Below are 14,886 nucleotides of genomic sequence, written 5' to 3' on the forward strand. Positions count from 1 at the left end.
CAAACCTAAAAGGTAAAATCACTGCTCAAGGTAGTGATTCTTAGATTGCCATTATCCAGGTCTGACAAAGTTCACTAGCAAAATGCGGGCAGTCAGGACCTGATATTCCTAAGGTAAAAACAAGCAGAAGAAAAGTTAGACCAAATAGGCAAACAGCCTAAAGGAACAGTAAAAGCACAACCTCTTCTCTTCTGCATTGGCAGAAAACCCAACATACAGATTTTCAAATGATAAATGCACTTATTCTAAAACAAAATATTTCCAAGATAGCTCTTCCTCCATTTCCCTCCTAATACATGAGCTCGCCAATGAGTGCAACAACTGATGACAAAAAACCCAGCTACGTCAAGCCAGAGAATTCTGTTTTAGCTGGTTGCAATGTCATTAGCTGTTGATGTACAAACCTAAAACCTCAAGCATGGCTGGCAAGTGAAGATAAAAATGGACATTCAAATAATATGTCTTGGTCATACATTGAATAATCTGTTATTCATACAGATACATTGGGATACATTGGGGAAAAAAACTTCGTTAACTTTTTCTGTGAAATTGGGAAGGATAATCTTGTGGTTAAGGTTTGACAGACTTCCTGTGTGACCTTTGGCAAAATGGGTATAACAGTACTTCCTTTTGGAAGGTGCTTTGAGATCAGAAAATGAAATTCTATACAAGTGCACAAGTTTTTAAAAATTGTTTATTTTAAATAATAGGAGAAAGAAGGGAGAAGGAAATAAATGCGGTGTTGGGACTGAAGGAGTTGAGTGGTATGGTGGGAATTAGAAAATCTTGTCTATTTTACTGATAATTTTGTATTAATCTCTAAAACCCATTATTCTTCTGAACCCTGCCCACTCCTGGTAAATTAAATGACTCTCGCAATGTGGTTCCCGCCATTTCCTTGGGAGTCTAGTAAATCTCTTTGTGGGATATTCTTCCTGATATGCAACCTACATCTTTAATTTCTTAGATCATTCCAAATATTTTTAGTTATGCTCCATATCAATCTTAAATTAATGCACTCCTTCCCATCTATGGAGTTTACATTTTTCAAACAGAGGGAAACTATTATAATATCTTTAATGTTTAGCCAAGCTATATACCTCTATCTATACATCTAACTCATTTAAACTTTACTATAAGTAAATTCAACCAATTAGTCAATATTTTCTCAGTAATGAGGGGCTAAGAACTGAATGCAATATTCCAGTCCAGCGCAGTCATATCTGAGTCCTATAGAAAAAGTCTTATCTCCTTGCTCTGTAACATGATGCCTCTGCATGTGTAGTGCAAAGGTATTGGCCACTGAGGGACAATGGCCTCCATCTTTGGTCTTTTAACAACAATTTAGAAAATGGGATACATAGAGATGTGAGCTAAGATCACAACCTTCAAGTGGACCTCATGCCACAGACATATGCTGTCATTTGGATCTAATGGAGACCTGAAAACAGTAACTAAGAGGCATATAATGGGACTGAGTACTAGGAATTTGAGGTCTTGCATTTCTGACAACAGGTCTTTGGATGGCTTATGACTGGAGGCTCACCAGTCAGCTTCCTAGGAAAATGTCATTCCTTCTTGACCTTGCTACAGGCGGGAACAGGAAGAAACTGAAAAACAAATTGGGCTTGAAAAAATTCCAAGACACACATTTATCAGGTCTGATTGCAGGATTGGGGCCAATTTCTTCCTTGCAAATGCAAACCCATTGACTTCAATGGGACTACTTGTACTAGTCAGAGTTTGCAGGATCAGGCCCATATTGGACTTTTACTTTTTAATAAGTAGTGATGGGTGGTGATTACATATTGTGATATAATAGTTGACTTATTTAAGGTTTTAATCAATGTACTGGATTATTTCTGCTTGCACAGTGAACTTGCCCAAAGCACACAAAACCCTACACCAACAATTCTTTATCATCAAACTTACCCTTTCCCGAGAACCCTGGATCTTCTCTCTGTCTTGGCTCAGGTTTTCCAACATTTCCTGTCCAATCTGCTCTGCATTAAAAAAATCAAAATGTAAACCATGAAAAATACAGCTTTTCTCTGTAAGCCCCCAACATGACAGGTTAAATTCTAATAAATATATTTAAAGAAAAACAGCACTGTAATGTATGAGAGAGCCTCCCTAAATGGAAAGAAGAAATAATTAACAAGCTTTAAATGTCTTAAATAGCATACACATGAAGAAGTAACCATCAAACCAGAAGCTGTCACCTTGACAGTCTAATGAGATCGGTTAGGCTACAGGGATTCACGTTCACCTTTGGTCTACACAACAATGGCAAGAAGAATTTCATACTTGTTCTGAAGGGTGGGAGTTCATACTTCTCACATGTTCTTAACCTTTGTCTCTCCCCTTCTTTTCCCTTGCTGGGAAATATCAGGAAGTTTTTACTAAGAGATACCAGCACAGTTATGGAGCTACTGAAATAACAGACTTTAGTGGAAGGCCTTTCTCCCCTAACTCCACCTGCTACTAAAATGAAATTCTGTTATTTTAGTGGTAACCCCGCCCACCCTCCCCAACACAATGGGTGTTCTGCTTTGCTCCACTGATGGCACATCAGGATGTGTCTAGCATTTCTGGCAGGCCTGGAGATGTGTTCTGTTGGGCCTCTTAGTATTTCTGATAACAGTCACATTAATCAATCGGTTGGCATCATCTCTTGTTTATACTTTGGCTGGTTGCTTCCATAGCCCATGCTGGACTAAATAATTGCAAAATTATAGGGAAAATTCAGGCTTCAAGACATAACACAAAGGCTGTGAACAAGGGCAGGACTTTCCTTTTGAAATAACTTTCATCTCATGTTAACCTGAAATAGCTATTACAGATATGCACGTATAAGAAAATAATGACAAGTTTCAGAGTAACAGCCGTGTTAGTCTGTATCCGCAAAAAGAAGAACAGGAGTACTTGTGGCACCTTAGAGACTAACAAATTTATTAGAGCATAAGCTTTCGTGGACTACAGCCCACTTCTTCGGATGCATATAGAATGGAACATATAATGAGGAGATATATATACACACATACAGAGAGCATAAACAGGTGGGAGTTGTCTTACCAACTCTGAGAGGCCAATTAATTAAGAGAAAAAAAAAAAAACTTTTGAAGTGATTATCACTTCAAAAGTTTTTTTTCTCTTAATTAATTGGCCTCTCAGAGTTAGTAAGACAACTCCCACCTGTTTATGCTCTCTGTATGTGTGTATATATATCTCCTCATTATATGTTCCATTCTATATGCATCCGAAGAAGTGGGCTGTAGTCCACGAAAGCTTATGCTCTAATAAATTTGTTAGTCTCTAAGGTGCCACAAGTACTCCTGTTCTTCTTTTTAAGAAAATAATACCACCTAGTATATAGAAGAGATTTCCATCTTCAGAGCGCTATACAAACATTAATTAATCCTCACTACATCCCTCTGAGGGAAGAAAGTAAGTTATATGATCCCCATTTTACAGAAGGGGAAATGGATACAATTTGCCTCAGGCCACATAGCAAGTCTGACACAAACAGAAGTTTCTGACTTCCAGTTCTATGCACATTCCTTTAGGCTGCTCAGCCTAGCTGTGCCAAAAATAGAGTACCCAAATCAAGTATATTGTATATTTCTCTAAATATCAACAACACACATTGCTATTGCTGTGTTACTGAATTGTGAATAAGCAAGATCTTGACATTTGATTCTTATAATTGTAGAAAAAGACAGAGTCAAAAAAAAATCAGTAATATATCAACATAGCAATACTTACAATTTTAAATGGGGACATTTTCAGGACATGATCCAACTTTAAGCTGCCTTAAACTTTTTTTTAAATATGAGGCAAAGAAACCCTGGACATCTTTTTTTCTCCCTTAATAATAATCTCAGTGCACAGTGATATATATTCTGTCAGCTAAAGACCAAAAATATTCATTGCAGTTTATATTGCTGGACCCGTTGCCAAATACAGTACAAGTAAGATAAATATTTCCTCAGATATCTGACCACAAATTGGCATCCCCATTATGCTATCTTGTCCCTGCTGGGTTGCAGCTCTTTACTTTTAGCTGTATATACAATGCCTCCCAAAGGTGAAACGTGGTAAGATATGTGGTTACTGAGTTAAAAAGCTGTAAGGTGGAGTACAGCTATACAGATGATAGAGTAGGAAAAGTGACTCAAGACTCATCTGCATGTATGTCCCATAACCCACTGGATGAAACTATAATGTGCTTATCATCAATCACTATTAAAGCATTTAAAGTATTGGAATACATGAAAGGATACATATATTACTGTATTTTTTAAGAAAAATATCTTATTTAAAAAGTAGAGTAAAACAATCAGACAAATTCTAGCAAACTAGTGTCAGCTGGAAATATTTATTATTCAAAATTTGGTGTGTGTGTGTGTGTGTGTGTGTGTATAAAAAGAAGAGTCAGGAGTAGATTTTCTTTCAAAGGAAGAAATAAAAAACACATTTGCTAAAATGGTCTGGTATTTCACAAACAAGACTCAAAAATATCTTTGTAAGATGCAGCTATATATTTTTATATGCCAACTTTAAGAAAGTTACTGTATTTTTTCAAATCTTTTTTTCCTATTCACGGTATGTTCACATTCTTGGCTTTTTATAAGGATTTAGTTTAATTTTCTAACCATCAACGTGACAACAGCATCAACTGTAACTGAGAGTAATCCACCATCACTTTGACAAATAGTGTATTTTCCTCTCATTGCTGATGACTGAAGACATCAATAAATAAGGAAGGAGAGCATGTCAGCCAGACTATCACAAAATGAATTGTTGATATGATACTTAGGGATTAAACCTTCAGCCATGAAGTTCAAACTGGCACAAGGGTCCGAGAACTGAGAAAGCTGCATTTCCTTTCCAACAATCTCTACAGATACATAACTGGATGGATCATCAATTTTACAGGAGTTGTTTTACTCTATATGCACTGCATTTGATGATCTTTGGCCCTTTTGGGGCAAAAATAACAGCACAAATTGAAAGACGAGACCTAACGGAGGTGACACTAGAATTCTGGCTACCAGTTTGAGCATCATAAATTGCACCCTTGATCTAAGCATCCTATAGTACAGCTCTTCCACTCTCAGAACTTTTAACTAAAATCAGTGAGACTTTTGCAGATGCAAGGTCAGCCGAGTCAAATCAATAATGTTTAAAAAATAAATAAATGTAGAGAAATGCACACAGGTAAATGATATAAAGCACCTCTTCACTTTTCTCCAAGACTGCAGGATTTCCATGGGCAGGGGAGTAGCAGAGTTAAGCTCTTAAACAGAACAATTTACCACTTTGATGTTATTGCTGTGTGTTTGCTATCAGATTACATTATAGTCTTCATGTCCCTGATGTTTTCCTGCCAGTTCAAACCTTCACCAATCTTAAGAAGTAAATGTATGCATCTAATCCAGGATTGCAGCTTAGATTCTTTCAGACTACTTATCTTGTTGAATCAGTTACTGGGCTACTACAATTAACACAGTGGCCAGTTTTATAGAGTATGTTGTTGTTCACATGCAGGCATTTAGGACCAAGACTAGAACCTAAGAGATGTCAGATATTGTAAATGTGCTGTATTCATGGAGCCTTGTGTCAAGACTGTAAGCTTTTGATCTTAAACTATTTTTTGGGGAAGTGGTGTGCATGCCTGTGCCTGGGTAGTGCCGGGACACAATCAGTAGATGCTGCTGTAACACAAATAAATCATAATAATGTTAAAATTAACCGAGGCCAAGTGAGATTCTGGAAGTGACCTAAAATTATGTTCTAAAAATTACAGCTAAAATATCCCAAAGCAAAAGGCGTAAAAACCATTTATACCACTATAATTTATGTACTAATTGACACAAGGCAAGAACAGTCAATACACACATCACAACATAGCTTAAGAATGAGATAATAAACTATAATAATAATAAAATACAATCCTGACAAAGTCATCATTGAGCATCAGGCTTAAAAGGACAACAAGTATCAGGCTTCCCAGGCCACACATTTATTTTGCCTTGAAGCTGTTAAAATCAGGAGGGGGAAATCAACTACTTCATCAATGAGTAATTTGACAGTACCACTATTTTTTGCGTGGCCTTCTCAAATGATGTTTAGTTCTATATGGGCAGGTTGTGCAAGCAAAAAGATGATAATATCACTTCCCAGAGTTTTGCACATGATCAGATGCATAAATAAAGATGCTTTGATATATGGTTGAAGTTGTGAAATGAATAGTCATGTTCATGGCAGCCCCATTCAAAAATAGGGGTGGGAAGCAGTTACCAAATAGAGAGAGGAAAAATCTGCAGGAAAAGTATTTATACTTACAAGAGTCTAACAGGATATTGAGAGAATGGAAAGCAAAAAAATAAAAATGAAAAAACATACACAGTTATTTGAAAGCATCTCTTTAACAGCGAATCTACGTCATAGGTTTAATATTTTTTTTTCTGCTAGTCTCTCGTTTTCTTTTTCATGCATAAAGAAAAACCAAGAATCCTTCCATGGAATTTATAAAATGCATATTTATCTATCCAACAGACTGGAAAGGCTCGTTCACAGCTATACTGGTCTCTTGGGTAAATACATTAGTCATTCTTTAAAAATGTGTATTATTGACTTGAGTGATTAGAGAGGCTCTTTCAAAATCAGTCTAGCCTGTAAGGTAAATAAATGCTTAAGTGGTTTGAAACCAAAGAAAACAAGCAAGCAAAAATTGTGTGATGTGCCTGATGTTACATCAGCATTAAAAAGAATAAAACAAGCTGGATAGGACATCAATTATTGCAGTTTTGTGGGTGTATATGTGTGCATGTGTGAGGGAGAGATGTGCATACATATGACTTGTACGTATTTTCCCAGGTTGCAATTTATATACAAATAAAAGCTCAGATAACCTCTTAAATCAGCTATTTCCAACCTTACTAAAATGGAGATTTATAATAAGACAATGTATGTTATACACAGTATCTTTCATATCAAAAGTTCACCCCTTTGTGTGGTATATTCCTGCACTTATCAGTAAAACGCAGCACAGGTCTTGATGTGGTAAGAAAGGGTTGACGATAGGCGAGGACAAATTATAGGGAGAATGTTAGGTGGCTTGTTCAATACGACTTCACATTTGTGTTCTACATACAATACATAGACTTACTAGACATACAGAGGTGAGAGAGGGAGACAGACTGACTGACCACAGAGTGTGAAGTAAAGATAATGTTAAAGAATTAAAAAGGCTGTTCAGATGGTCAGGGCAGAGAGGTGGGAAAGCTGCCACCTGTGGTGGAGAGGAAGAGATAGTAGGGTGGGAAAGTCTAAGGCCCCATTTCAGGAAAGCACCTAAGCACATGCTTAAGTGGCCTTCTTAAATATGGATGATTTCTGGAATCAGGACTTAAAAGAAGCATGCATCAAATCTATGAAAGATCCTGAAATAGGAAAGTATTTGTAGCGGGTACTGAAATGGACAGAAACCCAGTTAAGATCTTTGAGTCTGGGGGCATTTTCTTTTAAGGTCTCTATACTGGCATAAAGGGGTATACTGGCCCTTTAAGAGCAGAGAGTCCAGAAGAATCTGTTCCGGGGGTTGCAATCAACAAAGGCTCAGGAAATGGCTCTGTAGGAGAAAAGAGGAAGCAATCCAGTGAATTAGGAGTTGGATGGAGGCAAAACCCCATGAACCGTTCCTTTAAGGGCACGGGATCAGAGCTCCCTTCTTCTTTCAGCCAATCGGGAGAAGTTTGCTCTGGAGCAGGGCAGTATATAGAATGCGTTCTCCCTCAGAGCAGGGGAGACACTGATAAGAGAAGGAAGCCAGAGAGTTAAATTCTAGGGGACAGAGCTATGAGAAGTGACCCTGGATAGAGCAGCAAAGAACTCCATGTGGATGCCAGAAAAGCCAGAGATAAACCGAACCTTTGGATTGCAGTAATGGACTATTTGGAACTGTTTTGGGCATTAAAACAGCCCCCAATAGATGGTGGTCGGACTAATAAGAAAGGCTGTGGGGGATCTGCCAGGGGCCCTGAAAGGTAGAACACTGGGAGGTTGCTGCAAAGGGAATTCTTGCCATGAGGGATTGCTCAAGTGGCAGCAGCCCTGTTATGGTACGGTTGTCAGATTCTGGTCAGGCTAAAATTTGGGGAGTTTGGATTTTGGGAGTATCAAAGGGAGGGAATTACAGGAGGCGAAAACATCAATAAGAATTTCTGCAAAAAGTCATGCTATAAAATATTGTATGTGAGCAGTGTTCCAGAGGTGACAGCAAGTAATTTTACAGACTTGGGCCTGGTCTACACTACGACTTTAATTCGGATTTATCAGCTTTAATTCGAATTTACCATGTAACCGTCCACACAACGACGCTATTTATTTCGATGTAAAGGGCCCTTTAAATCGATTTCTGTACTCCACCCCGACGAGCGGAGTAGCGCCAAAATCGATTTTAACATTTCGAATTAGGGATAGTGTGGCCGCAATTCGATGGTATTGGCCTCCGGGAGCTATCCCACAGTGCATCATTGTGACCGCTCTGGACAGCAATCTAAACTCGGATGCACTGGCCAGGTAGACAGGAAAAGCCCCGCGAACATTTGAATTTCATTTCCTGTTTGCCCAGTGTGGAGAGCACAGGTGACCACAGATAGCTCATCAGCACAGGTAACCATGCAGGCTGATAATCGAAAAAGAGCACCAGCATGGACCGTGAGGGAGGTACTGGATCTGATTGCTGTATGGGGAGAGGATTCAGTGCTTGCAGAACTTCGTTCTAAAAGACGAAATGCAAAAACTTTTGAAAAAATCTCCAAGGGCATGATGGAGAGAGGCCACAATAGGGACTCTGAGCAGTGCCGCGTGAAAGTCAAGGAGCTCAGACAAGCGTATCAAAAAACAAAGGAGGCAAACGGTCGCTCCGGGTCAGAGCCGCGGACATGCCGCTTCTACGCCGAGCTGCATGCAATTCTAGGGGGGGCTGCCACCACTACCCAACCTGTGATCGTGGATTCTGGGTCGGGGATAGTCTCATCAGTGACGCCTGAGGATTCTGCCGATGGGGGAGAGGAGGAGGAGGAGGATGAGGATGAGCTTGCAGAGAGCACACAGCACTCCGTTCTCCCCAACAGCCAGGATCTTTTTCTCACCCTGACTGAAGTACCCTCCCAAGCCAGTACCCAAGACTCTGACCCCATGGAAGGGATCTCAGGTGAGTTTACCTTTTAAAATATAAAACTTTGTTGTAAAAGCAAACGGTTTTTAATGATTACTTTGCCCTGAGGACTTGGGATGCATTCGCGGTCAGTTCAGCTACTGGAAAAGTCTGTTAACGTGTCTGGGGATGGAGCGGAAATCCTCCAGGGACATCTCCATGAAGCTCTCCTGGAGGTACTCCGAAAGCCTTGCCAGAAGGTTTCTGGGCAGTGCATCCTTATTCCCTCCTCCATGGTAGGACACTTGACCATGCCATGCTTGCAGCAAGTAATCTGGTATCATTGCCTGACAAAGCCTGGAAGCGTATGGTCCCGGTGTTTGCTGGCATTCAAGCAACATCCGTTCTTTATCTTGTTGTGTAATACTCAGGAGAGTGATATCACTCCTGGTAACCTGGTTGAAATACGGGAACTTAATTAAGGGGACAGAGGTGGCAGTTCCTACTGGGCTGTTTGCCTGTGGCTGAAATGAAATCCTTCCCTGCAGTTAGCCAAGCGCAGATGGGAAATTGGCCCTGAGTTTTTTGCGTTTGGCTAGCAGGGATCTTCCCTGTTACCAGCCACGCGGTGTGTGTGTGGGGGGGTACCGTGATCATCCCAGAGAATTCATGGCGGGAGGGGGGCGGCGGCGGGGTGGTTAGTTTGGTGCCTGCAGGGATCTTCCCGGATACCAGCCACGCGGTGGGGGGGGGGGGGTACCGTGATCATCCCAGAGAATTCATGGCGGGAGGGGGGCGGCGGCGGGGGGGGTGGTGGTTAGTTTGGTGCCTGCAGGGATCTTCCCTGATACCAGCCACGCGGTGGGGGGGGAGGGGTACAGCGATCATCCCAGAGAATTCATGGCGGGAGGGGGGCGGCGGCGGGGGGGGGGGGTGGTTAGTTTGGTGCCTGCAGGGATCTTCCCTGATACCAGCCACGCGGTGGGGGGGAGGGGTACAGCGATCATCCCAGAGAATTCATGGCGAGAGGGGGGGTGGTTAGTTTGTTTTCTGCTGCTGCTGCTGAATGTTAACAGAAAAACCGCAGCACTCTACAGGCTATGCTTGGTATGTGGGAAAGGAGGGCGCAGAAGCTGTAAGACAATGGCTTACCATGGCCGCATGCAAGCCGAATTCTGTTGCCCAGACCTGTGATCTCTAGCAGCAAAGCCACAGGCACTCAGCATTAAGAGGCAAAATGCGACCTTGCACAGAAATCACATGTGCTATGTAATGTGAATAGTGTTGGTCACCGTGAAAGAGTATAAGCATTGTTCTGCAAAATGTAGCTTTTTAAACAATTCTCTCTTTTTTCCCCTCCCTACAGCAGCTGCAAATTCCTCAAGCCTCCCTCCTCCATCCCGAAGGTTATCACAGATAAGGCATCGTAAGAAGAGAACGCGAGACGAGATGTTTTCTGAAATTATGGAATCCAGCCGCAGTGACAGAGCTCATCTGAATGAGTGGAAGGAAACAGTTTCAAAGTATAGGAAAGAAGACAGTGAACGTGAGGACAGGAGGGACCAACGTGAGGAGAGGAGGGACCAACATGAGGAGAGGAGGGACGCTAGAGATGAGAGGTGGCGGCAGGAAGACCAGAGGAGGCAGGATGCAACGCTGGGGCTGCTGCGTGAGCAAACAGACATGCTCCGGCGTCTGGTGGAGCTTCAGGAACGGCTGCTGGAAAACAGACTGCCGCTTCAGCCCCTGTTCCACCCTCCCCATGTTCCGTATCCTCCTCACCCAGACGTGTAAGAACGCGGGGGGGGGAGGCTCCGTACACCTTCCCATTCCACCCCAGTAGACAGCCCAAGCAAAAGGCTGTCATTTTTTTAACCTTTTCTTTGTGGCTTTTTCCTTCCCAGCAATCCTCCTCCCAAATACCACCCGGGTTCCCTCCCTCTTTTTCTAATCTATTAATAAAGAATAAATGATTTTTAAATGATAGTGACTTTATTTGGTTTGAAAGAAAGCTGGGGGAAAGGGGAGGGTGGGTTCCTTACAGAAAATGAGTCAATAAAGGGGGCGGGTTTTCATGGAGGAGAAACAAACAGATATTTCACACTGTAGCCTGGCCAGTCATGAAACTGGTTTTTAAAGCTTCTCTGATGCACAGCGCTTCCTGGTGTGCTCTTCTAATCGCCCTGGTATCTGGCTGCGCGTAATCAGCAGCCAGGCGATTTGCCTTAGCCTCCCACCCCGCCATAAAGGTCTCCCCCTTACTTTCACAGAGATTGTGGAGCACACAGCAAGCAGAAATAACAATGGGGAGATTTCTTTGGCTGAGGTCAGAGCGAGTCAATAATGATCGCCAGCGACCTTTTAAACGGCCAAATGCACATTCTACCACCATTCTGCACTTGCTTAGCCTGTAGTTAAACAGCTCCTGACTCCTGTCCAGGCTGCCTGTGTACGGCTTCATGAGCCATGGCATTAAGGGGTAGGCGGGGTCCCCAAGAATAACTATTGGCATTTCAACATCCCCAACGGTTATTTTCTGGTCCAGAAAGTAAGTCCCTTGCTGCAGCCCTTTAAACAGAGTAGTGTTCCTGAAAACGCGAGCGTCATGAACCCTTCCCGCCCAGCCCGCGTTGATGTTAGTGAAACGTCCCTTGTGATCCACAAGTGCTTGCAGCACCATTGAAAAGTACCCCTTGCGGTTTTATGTACTCGGTGGCTTGGTGCTCCGGTGCCAAGATAGGGATGTGGGTTCCGTCTATCGCCCCACCACAGTTAGGGAATCCCATTGCAGCAAAACCATCCACTATAGCCTGCACATTTCCCAGAGTCACTAACTTTCGTAGCAGCACCTGAGTGATTGCTTTGGCTACTTGCATCACAGCAGCCCCCACCGTAGATTTGCCCACTCCAAATTGATTCCCGACTGACTGGTAGCTGTCTGGCGTTGCAAGCTTCCACAGGGCTATCGCCACGCGCTTCTCAACTGTGAGGGCTGCTCTCATCTTGGTATTCTGGCGTTTCAGGGCAGGGGACAGCAAGTCACAAAGTTCCATGAAAGTGCCCTTACGCATGCGAAAGTTCCGCAGCCACTGGGAATCGTCCCAGACCTGCAACACTATGCGGTCCCACCAGTCTGTGCTTGTTTCCCTTGCCCAGAATCGGCGTTCCATGGATAGAATCTGCCCCATTAACAACATGATCTCCAAAGCACCGGGGCCCGTGGTTTCACAGAATTCTGTATCCGTGTCCGTGTCCATGTCCATGTCCTCATCATGCTTGTCGCTGCGTTGCCGCCGCTGCTGCCTCCTCGCCTCGTTTTTCTGGTCCTGGCTGAGCATAAACTCCACGAGAATGCGCGAGGTGTTTACAATGTTCATGACTGCTGTCTTGAGCTCAGCGGGCTCCATGCTTGCCGTGGTATGGAGTCTGCAGTGTTCACTCACCCAGGAAAAAAGGCGCGAAAATGGTTGTCTGCCGTCCGTTGCTTTCATGCAGGGAGGGAGGAGGGAGGGAGGAGGTGAGGCTGTACCCAGAACCACCTGCGACAATGTTTTTTGTCCCATCAGGCACTGGGATCTTAACCCACAATCCCAATGGGCGCGGGAGACTGCGGGAACTATGGGATAGCTATGGGATAGCTACCCACAGTGCAACGGTGCAGAAATCGACGCTAGCCCCGGTACTTGGACTCACACCACCGAATTAATGTGCTTAGTGTGGCCGCATACATTTCGACTTTATACAACCTGTTTTTCAAATCCGAATTATATAAATTCGGATTAATCCCGTAGTGTAGACATACCCTTGGAAAATATACTGTAGGAGACAAAAGAGTTCAGGGTTGAGTGAAAAGGTACCTGACAGCAGAAAGTTAATAAAAAAAAAGTACTGACATCTTTAAGTATGGTTACATAAGTGGAAGTCCTTACAAATGTATAAGTATGCAGTTTATACATCTATATAGATATAGAAATATTTTTTTTTTCATTAGAAGAGCTAACAATTAGAGAGAGTCATTTTGATCGTTAGGTTATTAGATGACAAACAGGTTATTACTGATAAATCAAGGATTCCAGGTAATGGTTATAAATCAAGAGAGAGAATATTTGTAAAACATTAAAATAATGCAGCTTTGTGAAATGAAAAAGTTATGCTATTCAATTGACTAAGTGTCTGCAGTAAATGGGATGCTGATGGGTACATACAGGAAAAAACAGAAGTCCAAATTATTATTATATACAACAGGGCACTGGTTAGATTATAGCATAGAAAGGATACTTAATATCAGCTTTGATAAGGTATATCAATGTTTTGTACTTTCATGATTTCAGTTACAAGACAGGGAAAAAGAAGCTGCCTGGTTGGTCTCACTATGAAAGCAAAACAAAAATAAAAAAAAAGTTCCAACCCAATTCCCAACCCACCTTAAAAATGCAAACCTTTTTAAAATAAAAACGTTACCATGAATTAAGATGAAAGTTCATAAAATTCAATTTATTGGTCAACAGCAAAAAACATGGTATTTTGCTCTAGAGATCAGGGAAACCAAAAATTCAGACTCACTGCTTTCTACAAAGGATAAAAAATATGGAAGAAAAGATGTATGAGAAAGAGGCCAGATGACATCAATACCTTTAGGAGCGAACTGTAGCAGTTTAAAACCAATGCTTCCTCTCCTCCACTGTTCCCTCTAAGCTGTGCACGCGCACACAGATCCTAAACCCCGCGCACACGTGAAACACTGCGCACACAAAAATTTGCACAAAAGCACAACAATTTGCACAGACGACATTTTTTGCACACATGGCCTGTCAAAAATTAGAGGGAACATTGCTCTCCTCCCCCTCACCCTTTCGGGAGTGGGGAATCATCCGAATGAGAAGTTATAGGAAATGGCGGGGGAGAAGGAAGGAGGAAGAGAGATGACATGAGATGGGCTCAGTAACTTCACCTCTAGTAGCCTCTTCTTTTTCTAGGGCTTCTTACCTTTTCTAAAATTCTAACATACATCAATCTACTGGCATAAAAAGTACCCACCATTCCTCACTAACTGATAATTTTTTCTGCCTACTTCCATCATACATCTATCTTAGCTCACTTGCTAACATCCTCACGGCATCATTCACAGGGGGTGGCAGGCTTTGATTTGACTCAGGGCTTACCTATACTGAAGTCCAGCCATTGTTCTAACTATATGCTAGTTTTGCTCCTGTGCTCCAAAATCCTCCCTTCAAATTTTCTCCTCCCCTCTTGGAGCAAGTGTTTAGAAAAGTACCTTGCTCAGTGCAATAAGACAAATATCCTGCTACCCCATTTACAATCTCTAATTTAAGTGAAGTTGGAATCAAGCCACAGTATTTTTTTTCTCACTTATTTTTCCTTTCTATTATTCTTAGTGGAAGGGACTAACCTGACCATGTTAGAAACTCTATAGTCCTCTATTTATCCAGACAACAGGTACAGTTCAGGCAGACCAAACTGCTCTATTAAGGTACCTTCCAGACTGCACTCTGGGGCTGAAAGAGCAGTTCATTCAATTCTTGACTTCTCTACTCAGACTGCCTCAAAGGTGGCAAAATAGTCACAATCCTGAGCACATTTGGTCTAGGCTGAGGACTCCTATCCTCTAAGAATTGGACCAAGACTATCCCCTAACTTCACCCAGATCCCCAAGCAGCCATGAGATGACAATGAATTCTGGCTACATCTAACCTGGGTTG

General features: G+C 42.2%; 1 protein-coding gene across 7 annotated transcripts in view; it reads right to left on the reverse strand.

Annotated features, from left to right (window-relative positions):
- Window positions 1–14,886, reverse strand: part of VTI1A (vesicle transport through interaction with t-SNAREs 1A) — a 344,685-nt gene that overhangs the window by 127,280 nt on the left and 202,519 nt on the right. For all 7 annotated transcript variants that reach the window (XM_054035481.1, XM_054035480.1, XM_054035485.1 and 4 more), the window contains one exon: window positions 1,933–2,003. In XM_054035481.1, coding sequence (XP_053891456.1) covers window positions 1,933–2,003 — 71 coding nt within the window. The remainder of the gene's footprint in view (window positions 1–1,932; window positions 2,004–14,886) is intronic.

Source organism: Malaclemys terrapin, chromosome 7, assembly GCF_027887155.1.
Source record: "Malaclemys terrapin pileata isolate rMalTer1 chromosome 7, rMalTer1.hap1, whole genome shotgun sequence".
Taxonomy (NCBI): domain Eukaryota; kingdom Metazoa; phylum Chordata; order Testudines; family Emydidae; genus Malaclemys; species Malaclemys terrapin.